Source organism: Myiozetetes cayanensis, unplaced genomic scaffold, assembly GCF_022539395.1.
Source record: "Myiozetetes cayanensis isolate MyiCay16 unplaced genomic scaffold, myiCay2020 scf5-8, whole genome shotgun sequence".
Classification (NCBI taxonomy): domain Eukaryota; kingdom Metazoa; phylum Chordata; class Aves; order Passeriformes; family Tyrannidae; genus Myiozetetes; species Myiozetetes cayanensis.
The window spans coordinates 28,931,921-28,948,508 of NW_026087742.1; the positions used below are offsets into that span (position 1 = coordinate 28,931,921).

At 44.2% G+C, this 16,588-nt stretch overlaps 1 protein-coding gene across 1 annotated transcript; it reads left to right on the plus strand.

Moving 5' to 3' along the window:
- The first annotated feature begins 3,276 nt into the window (after window positions 1-3,276).
- KLRG1 (killer cell lectin like receptor G1) lies at window positions 3,277-12,234 on the plus strand. Its single transcript, XM_050331508.1, has 5 exons — window positions 3,277-3,394; window positions 7,184-7,276; window positions 7,957-8,108; window positions 10,702-10,805; window positions 11,749-12,234. The coding sequence occupies exons 1-5, from the start codon at window positions 3,277-3,279 to the stop codon at window positions 11,858-11,860; spliced, it is 579 nt and encodes a 192-aa protein (XP_050187465.1). The 3' UTR covers window positions 11,861-12,234.
- Window positions 12,235-16,588: the final 4,354 nt, after the last annotated feature.

The following is a 16,588-nucleotide window of genomic DNA, read 5'->3' on the forward strand; positions in this document are numbered from 1 at the left end:
CCCACTTCCCTCCACTACCCAATGGGCGGGGCAGGCTGTGCCGGGGCTCCGCCTCCCCGCGCTTCCCGTCCAATGAGCGGCGAGGGCCGGCGGGAAGGGCGAGTCCTCAGGCGGGGGTGGCCTTTTGGAGGCAGTGGGGCGCAGAGGGAGACAGTGCCGAGCCGTGGGGCTTCCGCCTCCCCGCTGGAAGTCACCTCATCCCAATGCTTTGTGGCTTTCCCAGCTGGAAGTCGCGCTTTCCCCTCTTCTATCCCCCGTACAGCAGCAGGCAGGCTGCTCGGCGGCACCGCTCCCCTTGCTCCCGCTGCCGGAGGCGGTGGTGGTCCAGCACTTTGTCCTGGCGCTTTGCCGTCCCCACCGGGTGCCTCCACGGTGTTAAACGAGCGAGGGGTCTAGACCAGTTCACAAAACTGCTTTGTGGCCTCGATCCTTCTGATTTTGTCCCCGCTTTGTGTCTGCTGTGGTAGACTCTCTCCATCCAGCACATTCATGCTTTGTTATACTTTGGAATCAAGATGTCTCTCATAACTCCCGCAAATTTTGCCACTGCAGAGGAATTCCAGGTCCAGCTGATAGTGCACAAGGGTGGTGTACTTGAGCATCCTGGGTGTGATTCATAAAGCTATAAATTATTTGAGACTGGCCCATTTAAAGGACATTTACCTCCTTAAGTCATGTTCTCACTGCAGTGCTAAGAGAGTCCACTTTCCAGGGGTCTGTTGCTGGAAGGGACAGATGTTCCTTGTCAGAGTTCTGAGGGTTTTGCATCTTTTACTTAAGAAAGAAATGTGGTGTTTAGTGAAGTTAAGAACATGCTAGAGAAGCCACTTGTTTGAGATAAGTTTGGAAGGTTTCCCCATGGTATGGTGCTCCAGCAGTGAAGAACTGGGGAAGGAGCATTGTTGGCTCCTGGCAAACTGGTTGATTTAGTCCTGCTGTGATTCAACTGGGAGTATGGCACAGCTGCAGAAGTGAGACTTATTTATTCACACTTAGCTATTAACCGTGCGTTGCCTGCCCACCTCCTACGGTGTGACTCTCTCTATTTCCTGTTGAAACTAAGAATTCACCTTACTGCTGATATTTGAGAAAAAAATGGTAAACCGCATCAAAACAGAGGTCTTAATTCTTTCTTGCGAGCCTTTGCTTCTCCAGTTCTTCACAAATAGCACTGTATTTTTGGTCACTCTGCTGCCTGCAGGGCCTTTTCCCCTTGGTCTTGGCACTTAGGCTGTGTCTGAATCCTTTTGGCTTCTTTTCAGCCACACAGATTGTATTCCCAGCTAAGTTGTACTTGTGAGTGTAGGAGCTCTCTGGGCTTGAGAGCTCTCTTTAGACTTCTGTATTATCCACTCAAAGCATTCAGGAGAAACTTTCTTCTTCTTCCTGCTGTCTTCTGCCTTCCCCTTCCCTTCAAGCACAGACTCCCTATCTTGCTGTCTACAGGCTCTACCCAGGATTGGAAGGAATTCTGTGGGTGCTACATGCCACCCTTAGAGGCAAGTGGAGAAATTTGCAGAAATATCCGATTCATGCCTTCCTAGACATGTGCATTGTAACGAATTTGCCACAACACTGTATCAAACTAAGCATCCTCCCACGCAATCATTTCTCAAATTTAGAGCATGTCACCAGGATGCATAACAACCATCCCTGTCGGGAGTAGCAGTCATCTCAGCTACTTTGTTGAGAATGCCCAAACAGTTCTGGTAAATTGCCTGTACTCTACTGTGCTGAAGATGTGCACCTTGAGCCTGGCAAACATTCCCATTCTGAGCATGAAATGGAAAAGATCAGAATCTGGATTAAAACAAAAAGCCAACCATGTGGCTAAGAGGTTTCTCAGGTTGCTAGAAGCATCAGTAGTCCCCATCATAGAATCAAAGAATCTTTTAGGCTGGAAAAGACCCTTAAGATCATTGAGTTCAACCGTTAACCTGACACTGCCAAGCCCACCACTAAACCATGTCCCTAAGCTTCACATCTGCATCTTTTTAAAAAACTTTCAGGGATGTTGATGCAACTACTTTCCTGGACAGCTGTTCCAGTGCTTGATAATCCTTTTGGTCAAGAAAATTTTCCCAACATCCAATCTAAACCTCCCCCAGTGCAACTTGAACTATTTCATCAATGGTCAGTACTTCAAAAGAAAAATATCCTTTCCTGTTATTGCTGACCACAGAGTCACTAAATGATTGCATTGGGAAGGGATCTCTCAAGGTCTTATGGTCCAACCCCCTGCTCAAGACAGGCTATCTACAGCCTGGTCCACCTACAGCCCAGGACTGCGTCCAGACAACTCTCTATTGAGGGAGGCACCTCAGCCTTTATGGCCGACCTCTGTTAGTGTTTGATCACCCTCACAGTAAAAAAGTGTTTCCTGAGGTTCAGAGAGAACATCTGTGCCCATTGCTTCTTGTCCTGTCACTGGGCACCACTAAAAAGAGTTTGACTCTTCTTGTATCCTTCCTTGAGGAATTTATATACATTAATTAGATGCTCTCCAAGATGTCTCTTCTTCAGGCTAAACAGTCCCAGATCTCTCAGCCTTTCCTCATAGGAGAGTTGCTGCAGTCCATCATCTTTGTGGCTCTTTGCTAGACTGTCTCCAGCATGTCCATATCTCTTTTATACTGATGCTGTTAAGGTGTTGACTCAGAGTCTTGAGGGATGCCAGCTCTCAGTGCCTGCCTTGTGTTGCAAGCACATTCACACTGGTATTTGGTGTAGAAAGAGTTCCTAGTAGAAGTGTCCAGAGCTTACAAGGCTTCCTTCTCAAACTCATGCTGTCCACCTCTACTTCCCTTTTGACAGCAGCTGGGCTGCCAGTTTGCCGTAGCCATTGCTAATCGCACTTTTCACCTTGTGCTCATGCTGTTCACCTTCTTACCTTGTGCTCTCATTATCCACCTGCTTCTGCCCCTGAAAGGAAGCTCCTCAGAGCAGCACACATCCTCCCAGTTACTGCCTCTGTGTAACCACACCCTCTTGTATTGGCAACAGTTAGAATACTCATGAGTTTGGTGATTAATCACCTTTTCCACTAGCAGTTATTCTTAAAACATCCTTCACCAGATTAGGAAATGGAAGTTGCTGCAGTTCCACTGCTTTCCATTCTGTTGTAAATTTGGTTATCTTGGGCAGCTGGAGATGGAGGTTGCAACTTCAAATTTCTTAGTCTTTTGAATATAGCCTCAGGTTTCCTGTTTCGCAGGCGTGGAGCCCTGTTGTTCAACAGCCTGATCGAAACATCTTGTGCGCACTCTTTGCTTTGGCATGGAGGGAAGCAGATCAGAAACTTCTGCAGCTGATGTGAGTGAGGAGGTAACTTATACATCTGTCAAATTCTCTCAGGCTTCTCCACCAAGGGCCAAAGCTTCACAGAAAAAAAGAGGTAAGAAAGCCAGGTGAGGTCAGTCAGCAAAAGATTTTATTTTGAGTGCAAGCAAGATCTAACAGAAACCCTCAGCTGGCTACTGATTCTGAGTGCCAGTTTAGGGTGCTGTTGCTTTGGTTCTAAAATTACTGTGAATATTTTAATGTGAAAAAAGCTGATGGGTTTGAGACCCAGCATTGTTCCCCTCCCTCTTTTTTCAGTATCTGCTCCTGGGCATTCAACCCAGGCATCCTTTTGTCCACAAGAGATTTAAAGTTGTCTGCTTGTCAGCAACAAGGGACTGTAAGCAATAGTTCTTTGAAGGGCAGGCAAGATGTGAATACAGATAAATTAGAGGCATATAGTAATCAGAGATCAGAGACAGAGAAGGCATATGATGTCATGCAGCCTCTCTCCCCTGGGGCTATGAAGGATTCTTTTGTAATAGATTTTTTTGTGGTTTTTGTGTTCTAGTTTTATATGCCTCCCAGTGAGCAAATTTTCAGCTTTTGCCTTGAGACAAATCTGCAGGGAATCTTACTATCAGGAAGATTTTCTTAGTGCTTTCCTTAAATTTTTTCTTCCCTTATTTTCTCTCCATTACCCCTGATAGGCGTTGTCAGTGTCACACTGAGCAATTCCTCTGGCTGCTTAGTTGAGAAATGTCACCTTAGAAGAGTGAGATTTTGCATTGATGGTCATTCTTTGTAAGTGTCTCCTTCTCACAAAATATCGGAGGGGTTGGAACTGCATTTTCTTAAGGTCCTTTCTACCCGAAACTGTTCTATGATTCTATGAAATGCCTGTATACTTCAGATGAGTTGTGTTGCATTGGCTGCAATACTAATGGTTCACCTTAATGTTTTTCAGAACTGTTACAGCAGAGGGGCTCTTACTGTGGCCTACAAGATTTCTATGCCCTGATCAGAATAATTGCATATACCTGTGGTAGTTACTGCTGCCTGGTCACTTGCTGCGTGATGGGAAAAAAGCCAGCACAGAAACCTCCAAGTTTCTCTCTAGTACTCACATCTGAAAACACAGTGACATCTCTTGAGATGTTTGCATTTTTCTTTTTGATATTCCTCCTTTCCACAGTCTTTTATGTACCCTCATCTTTTTGAGCTAAAGTCAGAGAGCCTAAAGTAAGGAAGCTGATCTTTGAACACACTTTCTGTGCATATTATTGGATTATTTCTCAGCTCTCTTTAGCATGCAAGGGGTCCCTAAGGAACTTAATTTAAGTACCTTCCTTTAGAAGATCTTCTTATTCAACTCTGTCCCTACCTCCATCACTTTTGAGAGACGTGCTCTCAGGCATTTTTTCTGTGTCCAAGCATACCCTTGCTGACTTTGTAGTCATCTCTGTGGCACACTATCACGGTTGTATAGATCAGTCCTCTGGTTAAACAAACAGGTTTTGGCTCTTATGAACTCCTCAAAAACGAAGAGTTGCCTTGGTTGTGTCTTCTATTTGGCTTCCAGAGAGTCTTAGATATGCTGCAGTACCAAAATGTCAGTCCACCAGTCACTTAAGACAGTGCTAGCCTGTGTGATGTTTGTCGTTTTCTTTTTTTTCTGCAGTTGGTCTAAAACAATAGAGAACTGCTCTATTCATTGCCGGGAGGCACCAGCTCTGGTGCCCGGTGCTGACATTTAAGGATTAACCGCTTCACAGTCATCCCACCCTTGTCCTGGCAGTAGTTTTCCTTAAAATCAGTAACAGTGATCTGAAGGATCCAGGAGATAGCTTCTTTGGAGAGGCAAGAGAGGAAGAAAAACAGAAGTGCAAATCCTCAGAAGTATGATCTCAGAACCAAGAGATTTGTGTCAATAGATATTTATCTCCTTTTACTTAGTTTTCAGTTGTAATCTGCAGAGAAGACTCTCCACCCTATCCCTTATCCTCAGGCTGACGGCATTCTCTTGAGGCTTATTCTGATGAAAAAACCCAAGTTACCAGATATACAAACATGACCTTACAAGAAGAATAGAGAGCAGAGTCAAAGTTCAAGTTCCAGACCCAGTCCAAGTCCTACAGTTCTCCCATTGTCTCCTTGTGTGAAGCCAAAGAGTATGTTGTAATTGAAAAGTCTTTCTGTGTTTTGTAACTGAAAAGAGGTGGGGGTTTGTTATTTAATAATGAGTTTACAAAATAAGAAATACAATTTTTTAACTATGATTGGGCAACTAGAAGTCCTACAAGCTTCAGGAAACATGACAAAACTTTTATCTTAGAAAAGATCTTTATACCAAAAGAATGATGCTTACAACAAAGCTCCCTCATGCTCTCCCTTGTTACCTTCGAAACTTCTAGCCAAAACTGCAAGTCTAAATATATTGCTAAAAATGACAAAATGGCCTTAACATTAGTGAGCCTGCAAACTGCTCAAGATAAAAATGAATTAGTATTTATTAATTTACTGAGTTGGTCTACTTTCTGTATTTGGACAAAGCTTCCCATGTTTAAAGGACACATTCTTGTTTTCTAAGTTAAGTCCCTTTCCCTTTTGTTTTAGCACTGGCTTTCTTTGCCTTTCCCACACTATTCTTGATATGTGATATGCATTTGTTTTCAGCCTCCACCAGGAGATCAAATGTGTTTCTTTGGGTCTTGTGGCATGACCAAGAGAGAAGCACCTCAAATTTCATGAGATCCAATGGGGACTTTGCTACTGTATTTGAGTAGAAGGCTCTGGAGCATGACAAGAGCAGGATGTAGTACATAAGTTAACTGCACATTTACTGCTTCTTAGAAAGTCCTGTTGTCTGTGCTGCTGTCATACTGAGATTAATAAAACAAGCAAACCAAACTCCCCTGGAACTCATCTGTGACAGTGTCATCCTCTCCTGAACTGGGGAGAGAGGAGATTTTAGTGCTGGGATTTCAAATGTTTTATGGAAAGTGAATGCCTCTCAGGTCAAACACAGCTCCAGGAGATGACAACAGGAAAGCAACATGCAGCCTGGATGTTAACATGTCCTGCTGGACATGAGCAGATCTCTACCTGTCAGTCCTGATCAGCCTTTTGAAAGGGAGCTGTGCTGGGCTACAGTGGAGGCTGCTCCAAGGACTCACCCTCTGCCAGTGGCAGCAAGTGAACAGCAGATGGTGGTGGTGAAATTATGGAGGGACAGTCATCCAAAGGTCTTCAAGGCTGGCTCTCTCACCCTACCACCCCACCATGGATGCGGCAGATAAGAACATAGAACTGACTTGAGAGTATCCTGGGAAGATGTAACATGACCATATGCCTAAGCCTGTGAACAGGATGCTAAGATTAAACCTGTTCCTGGGGGAAAACCTTTTGGTTTCTTTTTACATATAAGCTGCAACATGGTGGCTGTAGCAATATGGCTCTGTGTTTCCACCCCAAGCTTCAATACTGAGGCAGGAGTGGGTTTGTTGGGAGGCTCCTGCCAGCACAAGGCTCCACATGTTGCCTGGGGGGGCTCCAGCTCAGTTGGGGTCAGCCACCACAGGGGCTGGACCAGCATCTTTGTGGCCAGGAATGGGCAGAGCTGGGGCTGGTGGGGTGACAGGCACCTCCTGGGAAGCCCAAGCAGGGACTGATTGCCCCAAGCCCAGCTGAAATGGGAACCTGGGCCAGTGGGCAGGGGCATGGGGAGGCCCCAGGTAAGCTGGGCAGGGACAGTGATGTCAGCCATGTGCACGCAGGGTGTAGACAGTGATGCTCTAAAGAACTCAGTTCTTTATGGAAATACCCAGGACAATGCAAACTATGTAAAACCATGGTCAGTTTTCATGTGGCTGCTGTTCACTGTGATTTCTTTTCTCTTTTACAGCTCCCCGTGTGTGGTCAGCAGTTGTGCTGGGCTTGACTATAAGCTTTGGGATACTGAGCATCTCCCTAGCGATTGCTTTGGTTTGGAAGATGAGTAAGTGCACAAGGCATTGCTGAGATCTAGCAACCAAAAGCAAAGGACTGGAGACTTACCTAAGTAGAGGAGCTCCATTATACGGGGTTAAACCAGAAGCTATTCTAGGTTTCTACCAGCCTTATGTACCCACTGCCTATCCAGAATATTCCTTGTGCAGGCAACCCATTTCAGATCCTGTGGCAAAGAACAATGAAACATATTGCAAAGGTTTTGTAGACTTGCTGGCTGTAATTCTAGTGTTAAACTGTAGAAAAAATGTGTAAGGTCTGTAACGCTTCTGCATGCATGCAGAAGGTACTAGACCATGTGGAGGAGCCTACTGTTATCTGCTTAAAATCTACTCACCTGATGTGTGACATGATCACACTGTACCCACAGAGTGTAATCTGCTTTCAGATAGCCAGTTTTAGTTGCTGGGTGTCTAAGTAGTTCAGTGGAAACCTGGTGTGTGGGTGTGTGTGTATGCGTGCTTGCACCAGCACCAGAGTGCATGTGACTATTGTTAGAAGATTTGGAAATTGCACAGACAATCTGTGTTCATGCGTTGTTGTTTTCAGATGCTTGTGTTTTCTGCATTGCAACTGTTCAGGAGAGTTGCTTTTCAGTAGGTCCTTGCTGACAAGTGTCTTTCTGTTGGTTAATGATAGAGAAAAGCTAGTATTTTGACTTTTTTACAGGTGACTCCTACCCACGCTGCCCTGAAGAGTGGGTGGCCTACAGAGGGAGCTGCTACTCCTTCTCCAAGGAGGAGAAGGACTGGAATTCCAGCCAGCTATCCTGCTGGTCACAGGGAGCTCACCTCCTGGTCATCAGTGATACCTGGGAAATGGTAATGGTTTTCTTAGTCTTTGAGGATCTCCCATTTCCTTGCAGATACCTAAGTGACTGATATCCAAGCAGTGCTGTCACTTCAGCAATATTTTGGCTTTAAATGAGAGGAAGGATTTATGACTGATGTTACAGTGCACTGCCAGTTTCAGTATACACCTTAGAAGTTTGCAGGAAGCAGAGGAACAAAGGGGAGAAGGGAGAGATAAGGGTCACTGTCAGCTACTCAGAATCATCCTATGAACAATGTCAGGAGACAACCTTTTCCACTGCTCCTCTCACCTTCCCTCCTATCCTCAATAAGGCTGATCGAGTGACTACAGGAAATGACTGTGACACTGGGCAGTCACGTGCGCATTGCTCACAAACCAGTACGTCCCCACTCTCAAGGAATGCTTCCTTTTCAAAAGCGATGCTTCTCCTCCCTGCAACCACTCCAGCTCCTCCTGCTCAGTGACCCATGCCATTCCCTGTGTTCATGCATGGATATTTCTTCCTCAGTCTGTTTTCAATGCTTACTTCCTCTCTCTGCCAAAATACCTCAGTTGTGCTGGTGAAAGGAAGAACCATCTGTTCCACTGCAGGTGCTCACTGCAGGCAGGGCATGTATGGTCACTAAAGAAAGGGCTAGTGCTGATTACTGGGGCACTGAGGCACATCTGCTTAAGTAGAGCAGAAGCCCTTGATCTGGTTTTGTGCAAGCCAGGGCTTATTAGATCGGGTCCAGTGAACGTGGACAGCTTCCAGTCCCTGGACAGAAGTTGCATTGTATGATGTTCTGTGAGGGCTTACAAATCCAGGTCTCTACTTGACTGGGAGTATCTACCAGGCTCTCACATTTGCTTAGACAAATCTGGACTCCTTAAGAAATAGGCATTCTCCCCAAATGACCCATTTCTCTGCATAAAGAAATCCTTCCTGGTCTGGCTGCTTTCGTACTACTATCTCTGCTTCTTGAGTGTTACCCATTATTCCTGCTCAGACTTACCCATCTGAGTGAGACTCTCCTAACTATCCATGCCTTATGCTGCGATTGCTCAACCTCTGTGTGCCAGGGAAACGCAGTCACCTCCAAACCACCAGCAACACTCAAGTAGTTCCTCAAGCTGCTCCTATTCCCACGACTTTACCAAGCTACCTTTGTTAGTGACTTCTCTGTGAAGATGTCTTCTCTGAAGCTTTGTTATGGCAGCAGAAGATAAGGATGGAGCACAGCCATACAGCTGAAAGGTTGCTGTTCTTTGGTTTCATTGCAAAGGTGGACAAGAAAAACTTATCTCTCCTGGCTTTGTCTTTTATTTTTTTTTGGAGGGAAGGGAAGGGCAGGGGATTTACTTCAGGGCTAACTTTCTGTTGCAGGCTTTACCTTTTAACAATAAACAAGAGTTAAAATTTAGCCAAAAGAAAATGAATATTGCGAAAAACTAAGAGGAAAGTTTGTATAAAATTTAAAGAGCTTTGGTCCTGGTTCTATTACACATCTGTCAGTGCCTGCACTTCCTGCTGTGCCCTGATTTTACCTGTAATTGTTAATACTTTGTAGTAGCTTGCTAGCTAGCTATATGGTAGAGCGTTAATATTAATTCTAATAGCAAACATTCCTACATAAAGTGTGTGGGAAACTCCAGGAGACTGGCGTGCACTTCCTAGAATCATAGAATATGCTGAGTTGAAAGGGATCCATCAGGATCATTGAGTCCAACTCCTGGCTCTGCACAGGACAGCCCCAAGAATCACACCATGTGCCTGAGAGAATTGTCCAGAGACTTGTTGAACTCAGACAGGCTTGGTGCTGTGACCACTTCCCTGGAGAGCCTGTTCCAGTGCCCAACCACACTTTGGGTGAAAAATCTTTTCCTGGTATCTAACCTAAACCTCCCCCTACTCAGCTTCATGCCTTTTCCTTGAGTCCTATCACTGGTCATGAGAGTAAAAGGATCTGTACCATCCCCTCCACTGCCTCTCATGAGGATGCTGAAGACCCCAATGAAGTCTCCCCTCAGTCTCCCCTTCTCCAGGCTGAACAAACCAAGTGACCTCAGCCGCTTCTCATTCAGCTTCCTCTACAGACCCTTCAACATCCTCATGGCCCTCCTCTCTATGTCTCTAATAGTTTACTGTCATTTTTATATTTCGGTGACCAAAACTGCACACATGACTTGAGGTGAGGCTGCCCCAGTGCAGATCAGAGCAGGACAATCCCCTCCCTTTGAGCAGCTGGCGATGCTTTACCTGATGCCCCCCAGGACACGGTTGGCACTCCTGGCTGCCAGGGCGCTCATATTCAACTTGCATATTCAACAACAGTTGTTTCTTGTATACTGCCCTGAGAAATGTCCTTTGAAGAATCTCCTCAGGACGCTGAAACCATGCTTACTTCCTTGTGAGTGTACACACAGTTTTTATTCCACGCATGATTTGCAAGGCCGATCTTCCTGAATAGAAGGTGTGGGTAAGCATATTGTCAACCACTTAAGGAACAATCAGGCAAAGGGATGTATCTTGCTTTCTGTTCTCTTTACTTATCCTGACCTCCATTATCTGGCTGACTTTTGTTAGCCATTAGTCACTTTGTAATTCATCATTGTTTCTAGGATCTGTTCAAGCGTATTCAAACAGAACGTTTCTGGATTGGACTGAGGAACAGCACAACCTCTGGATGGATTTGGGCAGATGGCTCTGTATCCAATTACACCAAGTGAGTTTCATTCTATTTTAAAAACAACAGTGCTAATTCAGATTGCCTGGTGTTCCACAATACTCCAGATCTCAGGACCTTTCTTCCTGGGCAGATTTTCTTCTTCCTGTCACCTGTACTGCAGTAAGCTCAACATGGTCTCCTTTTTACTGCCCTGCACTTTGTACCTGTGAAAAGCAGGTCTAATATTAGTATTTCACTCTCTAGTTCCCACCAGCTGCTCAGACCAAGGATTTTATTTACCTGTACCACCCAAACAGAGGCTCGGTCAGAAAGGCATATGGCTTTACTAGGTTTAGTCACCTTGCACCAATTCTGTCAAATGCTGATGTCACTGGATATGAAGACCCAGCCCTTTGCTGCTGCACTGGTGCCAACCCAAGTCAGAACCTTAATTTCAGCTCAGTCTTTACATGGACAAAACTCAGCATTTTGCACGAGGGAAAACATTTATGGTTTAGTCCACTGACTTTGCCTGGTCTTTTCTTTTAATGGCAGTTAAGACAATGAGTTAGTTTCTAATGCCTCTTCAGCAAGGAAATTCACCCAAGATCTCACTGTCAGTAGGTCAGCACTCTAGGCACTTGATTTAGTTCAATGCTTAAATCTAGCTTTCTGTTCTTACAAACTCCTTGGAGGTGATCATCTTTCCATGAAACACTCAGCACTGCCATTCTCATGCTGGTGGATGTCACTGCCACTACAAGGCATCATGTCTATGTTTCATTCTGATTTAGGTTCCACAATGGCAAAATTACTTGGTAGTGGCAGGAAGGTGGGTTCTTTAGTGTACATTTTATTTTCTAACAGCTGCCTTTTGGAGGTTGGGTTCTTTCATTTCCTCTGGGCTACACTCTTCACAATCACGTGTTTTTTCTTTCTTGCCTCCAGGAGACAATCAGTATTTTCTCTCAGTCTCACTTCTGTTCTGTGTCTCTTGCAGGGTCCTCTTTAACAGCCGCGTGCAACACTGTGCTGTCCTGATGAAAGGTCAATTTCGTGCCTCCAGCTGTGAATTTCGTGCTCCATGGATCTGTGAGAAATCTCTTAGATAAATCCTATGTTCATTTTCATCTCATAACGATCTCATCAGTGGTATGAATTGATCATTGTCCTGCAAACCAAGGCTTCACACAAGAGCAAGGACTTGCCTTTTCCATACCAACATAAAGGTGTTTTACAAGGACGGGTTTGTTGCCCATAAATGTGAGTTATCCTCAGTGGTAGATCTGTTCTCAGTCCACATGTGTTAGATTGCTGCTGTTTGTGACCAGATGAGACCTCAGACGTATTCTCGGCCTAGTCTTTCCCTATTTGTCCTATAAGAGCAAACAAAAGCTTTGTCACAACAGGTGTCTTCAGATCTTTTATGGTGAGCTATTCATTTTCCTTCAATTTTGAGCATCAGATTTCACTTCCATTCCCTGCATCTCCATTGTCTGATATCAGAAGGACTGGGAAAATGAAGCCCGATGCTTGTTGACAGAAACATATAAACAGATTTCTCCAAGTGACAGCCTCTTCTTTTGCATCCCAGTGCTGTGAGTGGGAGAGAAGAGGGTGAAATGAAATTACAGCTTCTGTAAATCCAGCACAGAAAATAACCCTCTGGTACTACACTGGACCAAAAGCGTGTACCTGTGCCATTACTTCTCTCTGTTGGAAGGAACTAGTTGCAGGCAATGTTTTATAGGCCAACTTTAACCAAAGTAGTCAAGAGGCAGGAGTCAAAGGAATACAGTTAATTGTGTGAAGTTCAATCAATGAAGAACATGTTTTCCTCCACACTTCTGCAGTTTCCTACTGCAGAGAGAGGAAGCAGTGGACAAATCCTTAATAAAAGGAACTTGCAGTTCAAATAGAGCAGAGACAGGCTCAGAGTTTGAACAGCACAAAACCACAATGAATATTAAGGATTGTACAGTAGGTTGCATTTCCACACAGCTGGAAAACTTTTTAACACACATTTTATTCCAACAAAGGAAGAGAAATTTTATTTTCAATTTACCCTCTTTATGGAAATATATTTATATTACATTTCAATTTACTATTGTCAATTTAGCCTTGGTCTGGAATTGCTGTCAGAGCAGTAAGTCTGACAGGAGTGCTTGATGGTGGGTGGTCCTGATGCAAAGTAACTGCTATCACTCAGTCTGTAGGTTTGACTGACATACAGGCTGCTGAGCCCATATGAATGACCTCTGAAGCACACACAGCAACCATGGCCTGCTCTGAACATCCACCTCACTATGCAGATATGACATGGTGCACAGATGTGTTTCCATAGGGATTTCCCAAACAACCTTAAGCCTTGCCTTGGTGAGCAGCAGGTTCATGGTAGGTGTTGTGAGGTGTGTGTTTGTTCTGGCAAAGACAGGCCGGAGAAATGGGCTGACAGGAACCACGTGAAATCCAACTAGGAGAATGTCAAAGTGCTGCAGCTGGGAAGGAACAGCTCCATGCACCAGTACACCATGGGGACCCACCTGAAAAGACTCTTTCAAAAAGGACCCAGGGGTCGTTTTGAGCACCAGAATGAATGTGACCAGCAGTGTGTCCTTGCTGCAAAGGAGACAAATACTGTCCTGGGCTGCATTAGACAGAATAATTCCAACAGGTTGATGGAGGCCATCATTCACCTCTACTAACCACTGAGGAGGCCACGCTGGGAGCACTGTGTGCAGTTCTGAGCTCCTCAGTACAAGAGAGACATGGACATACTGGGGAGTCCAATGGAGGGCCACAAAGACGATGCAAGGACTGGAGCTCGTCTCCAGCATCTATGAGGAAAGACTGAGACAGGTGAATGGTTTATTCTAAAGCAAAGAAGGCTGAGGGGAGATCTTATTAATAGAATCATAGAAGTCCAACAACCAACTTTAGCACTTCAATTCAGAGTCCGTACAGTTTATATTTGCTTCATATTTTTATTCTAATTAGAAGGAAACCCTTACCAGCTACCAATGGCATTATCTTCCATCTACTTAATAGGATGTAACACATGAAGGTGTCAAGGCAGATGAAGACAAACATATGGATCTTAGCACCCTCAGCTAAGTGGATATCTGCTGAGCCTTGTATAGGGTTTACTGAACTCAGAGTCTTAAGGTGGGAATGTTTTCAGCAACAGTGGGTCTGTTTTTTGACAACTGTGCCTGCAACAGTAAGACCTGAGTAATCTGCAGTGTACTGGGAGGTGAAAACTTTTTTCATCTTGGATTGTCTGTGTTACTTTGGGTGAGTCATTTTGTCTGTGCCAGAGTCCATTCAGCTATCAAAAGATAGTTGTCCCTCACTCCTAGAAATCTGCGAGGCCCTGTGAGATGGTGCTGGAGCCTTTACCTGCTTTGTCAAAATGATGGTGGGATCTACAGAAGGGAATTTAATAGTTACCTTACCAGAGAATCCCAGTGAAGAGGCAGATTCCTATATTATCATGACATTTGTAGGCAAGGTGAGCATGTCTCTGAGCTTGCCTAGTTTACCTTATCAATAAGGGAACAGCTATGCCTCCCCAAGGATTTTGTGGTGCAGGGCACATTATAATTTATTATATAATATTCATTTATTATTTTAATATATTAATATGTTAATCTTTAGCTCTTCAAACATGGGCTCTCAATCTCATCCCAAAGAGACACTCAGGAAACGTAAAATAAATAAATACATTAGATTGCCTCAAAAGTTGAGCATTCTTTGAGGGGAAAGGATTTTTAGCTGTGGATTTTACTTTCAACAGAGCACGTAGCACCTCTCTGGATTCAAGTTTTTGCAATACTAAAGCAATTTGGAACAAATATATTCATTTCCATGGAAAGCAGTTGAACAAGTATCTTTGGCAGAGTTTTTAATCTTCTATCTAGAGCATGTTGATATAGTTGATTGATGCATACTGATTTTCTTGGAAGTAAATTCTTTTTGTATGAACTCTACAAGCCATCATGAATGAATACAGGAGGAGCATGGCTAGCAGATTGAGGTAAGTTACAATCCTTATTCTCCATGTCATTTTTGAGGCTGCACTTGAACTCTGTCGGGTGTGCTGACCTCCTGTTCAAGAGGAATGTGAAGAAACTGAAGGTAGTCCAAAGGAGGACTGTCAAACTGGTCAGAGCATGGGGGGTGGGAAAATTCATTGCCACAGGGAGTGACAAGGTAGGCAAGACTTGTTTAGTCTGACCAAGGCAAACTGTAGTGATTAAATAACTGCCTACAAATACTTGAAGGGCAGTTACAAAGATGTTAGAACAAGAATTTTCCTGGTAGGGGCAGAAGATATAATGTGGGACAATGGCTGCCACTGCAGCTTTGGGAGTTCAGACTGGACACGAGGAAAGACATCCTCTCCAGAGATTAGTGCAACACTGGAACACATCACAGGGGAAGTAGTAGGCTCTTCATCCTCAGAAGTTTTTAATATCTGATTTGACAAAGTCACAGCTGACAGCATTGGCAGCAGTCCTGGTATAAGTGAAAAGACGGACTACATAACTTCCAGAGCTCCCTTACAACCAACACTTCTGTGATGCTATTCATGAATGGAACAAGATTCTTGGTTTAGATAAAGGATACTTAATGCTGGTTTTGTACAATTGGGGCACCTTTGACCTATGCCAAATGACAGAACTTCGGATTTGCTGTGAGAAATCTCAGACACTATTAAACCATACTCTCCTCATGGATAGGCCAACACCTTGTGGGAGTTTTCTTGAGAATTTAAGCACTTAGAATCTAACAAAAAATGTCTAGAAAGCCTGTTTGCTTTCTCAGTTGTACTCACAGCAAGTAGAAATGGCAGGGGAGAGCAGGAAAATTCATTGCCACTGCCTTGTCTGTGCCACTCCTACAAACTGAATTGCATGGGCTTTGAGGGCAGTTTGGTGTCTGTGCATGTTAAGTGTACCGACTTGGATTCTCAAGCCTTTGAAAACTTGTCCCATTCAATGGACTGAAATAATTTCTCTTCAGTTTTTGGCTACAAGAGCACATTTTTGATCAAGATTCTAATGATCAGGAGCTGGTTTGGGAGCAGTGTGAGCTGTTTGGCTATTTGACAAAAGGCATTCCTCTGCCATGTGTAGTTCTGCACCTTGTTGCTATAAGGTTTATGTTCAGTCAGTCCAGCTCCCAACCTGTTTGAACCAATGTAAATTGTAATATTCAAAAAGGCTTTGACCACCCAATGTACAAATTCTCTTCCCTGTGGGTGAGGCAGTCTGTACCGGGTTACATTTCTTTTGGACAGGCAAAGCGACCTTTAGGCATCAGATGGAGAAGGAAGAGCACAAATATGGGTTGTCTTTTTGCAGTCCCCGAGGAAATTGGACACTACTATCCTCTTGTTTCCTATGCAGGTCACTGCAGGGCAGAATGTGGTCTGAAATGAAGATTTTTTACTGCACTTCACTTGGATTTCTTAACTCCAAAGTTCCTGATGATGATAGTAGGAGAAGGGAAGGGCAGTCAGAAAATCATTTTATCCTGCACACTTTTTAATCTGAAAATTAAGCTTTACATCCTCTAACATAGATCTCCCAAATTCTTTGGAGTTTGCATTAGAAATATAAGTTAGGCAGATATTCTACTCTCACTTACAAGGGTAATAATTACCAGAGCTATTGATCTTCCTACTGCAGACCAAGGTAAAGACAGTAAAGACAGCGGTCAAAAAATCCCATTTCCCTCTGTTATACAACACTGCCTGTCACAGTGCATTACATGGATTTTCACCTAATTAAACCAGGACAACTCCGTCAAACAGCAATAACTTGATTTAGATGTAC

Excerpts from the sequence above, each read along its gene's own strand:
- KLRG1 (XM_050331508.1), top strand. The coding sequence starts at position 3,277 with ATGGAGGGAAGCAGATCAGAAACTTCTGCAGCTGATGTGAGTGAGGAG. Across the intron at positions 7,277-7,956 it reads TGCTTTGGTTTGGAAGATGA|GTGACTCCTACCCACGCTGC; the intron begins GTAAGTGCACAA and ends ACTTTTTTACAG. Across the intron at positions 8,109-10,701 it reads TCAGTGATACCTGGGAAATG|GATCTGTTCAAGCGTATTCA; the intron begins GTAATGGTTTTC and ends CATTGTTTCTAG.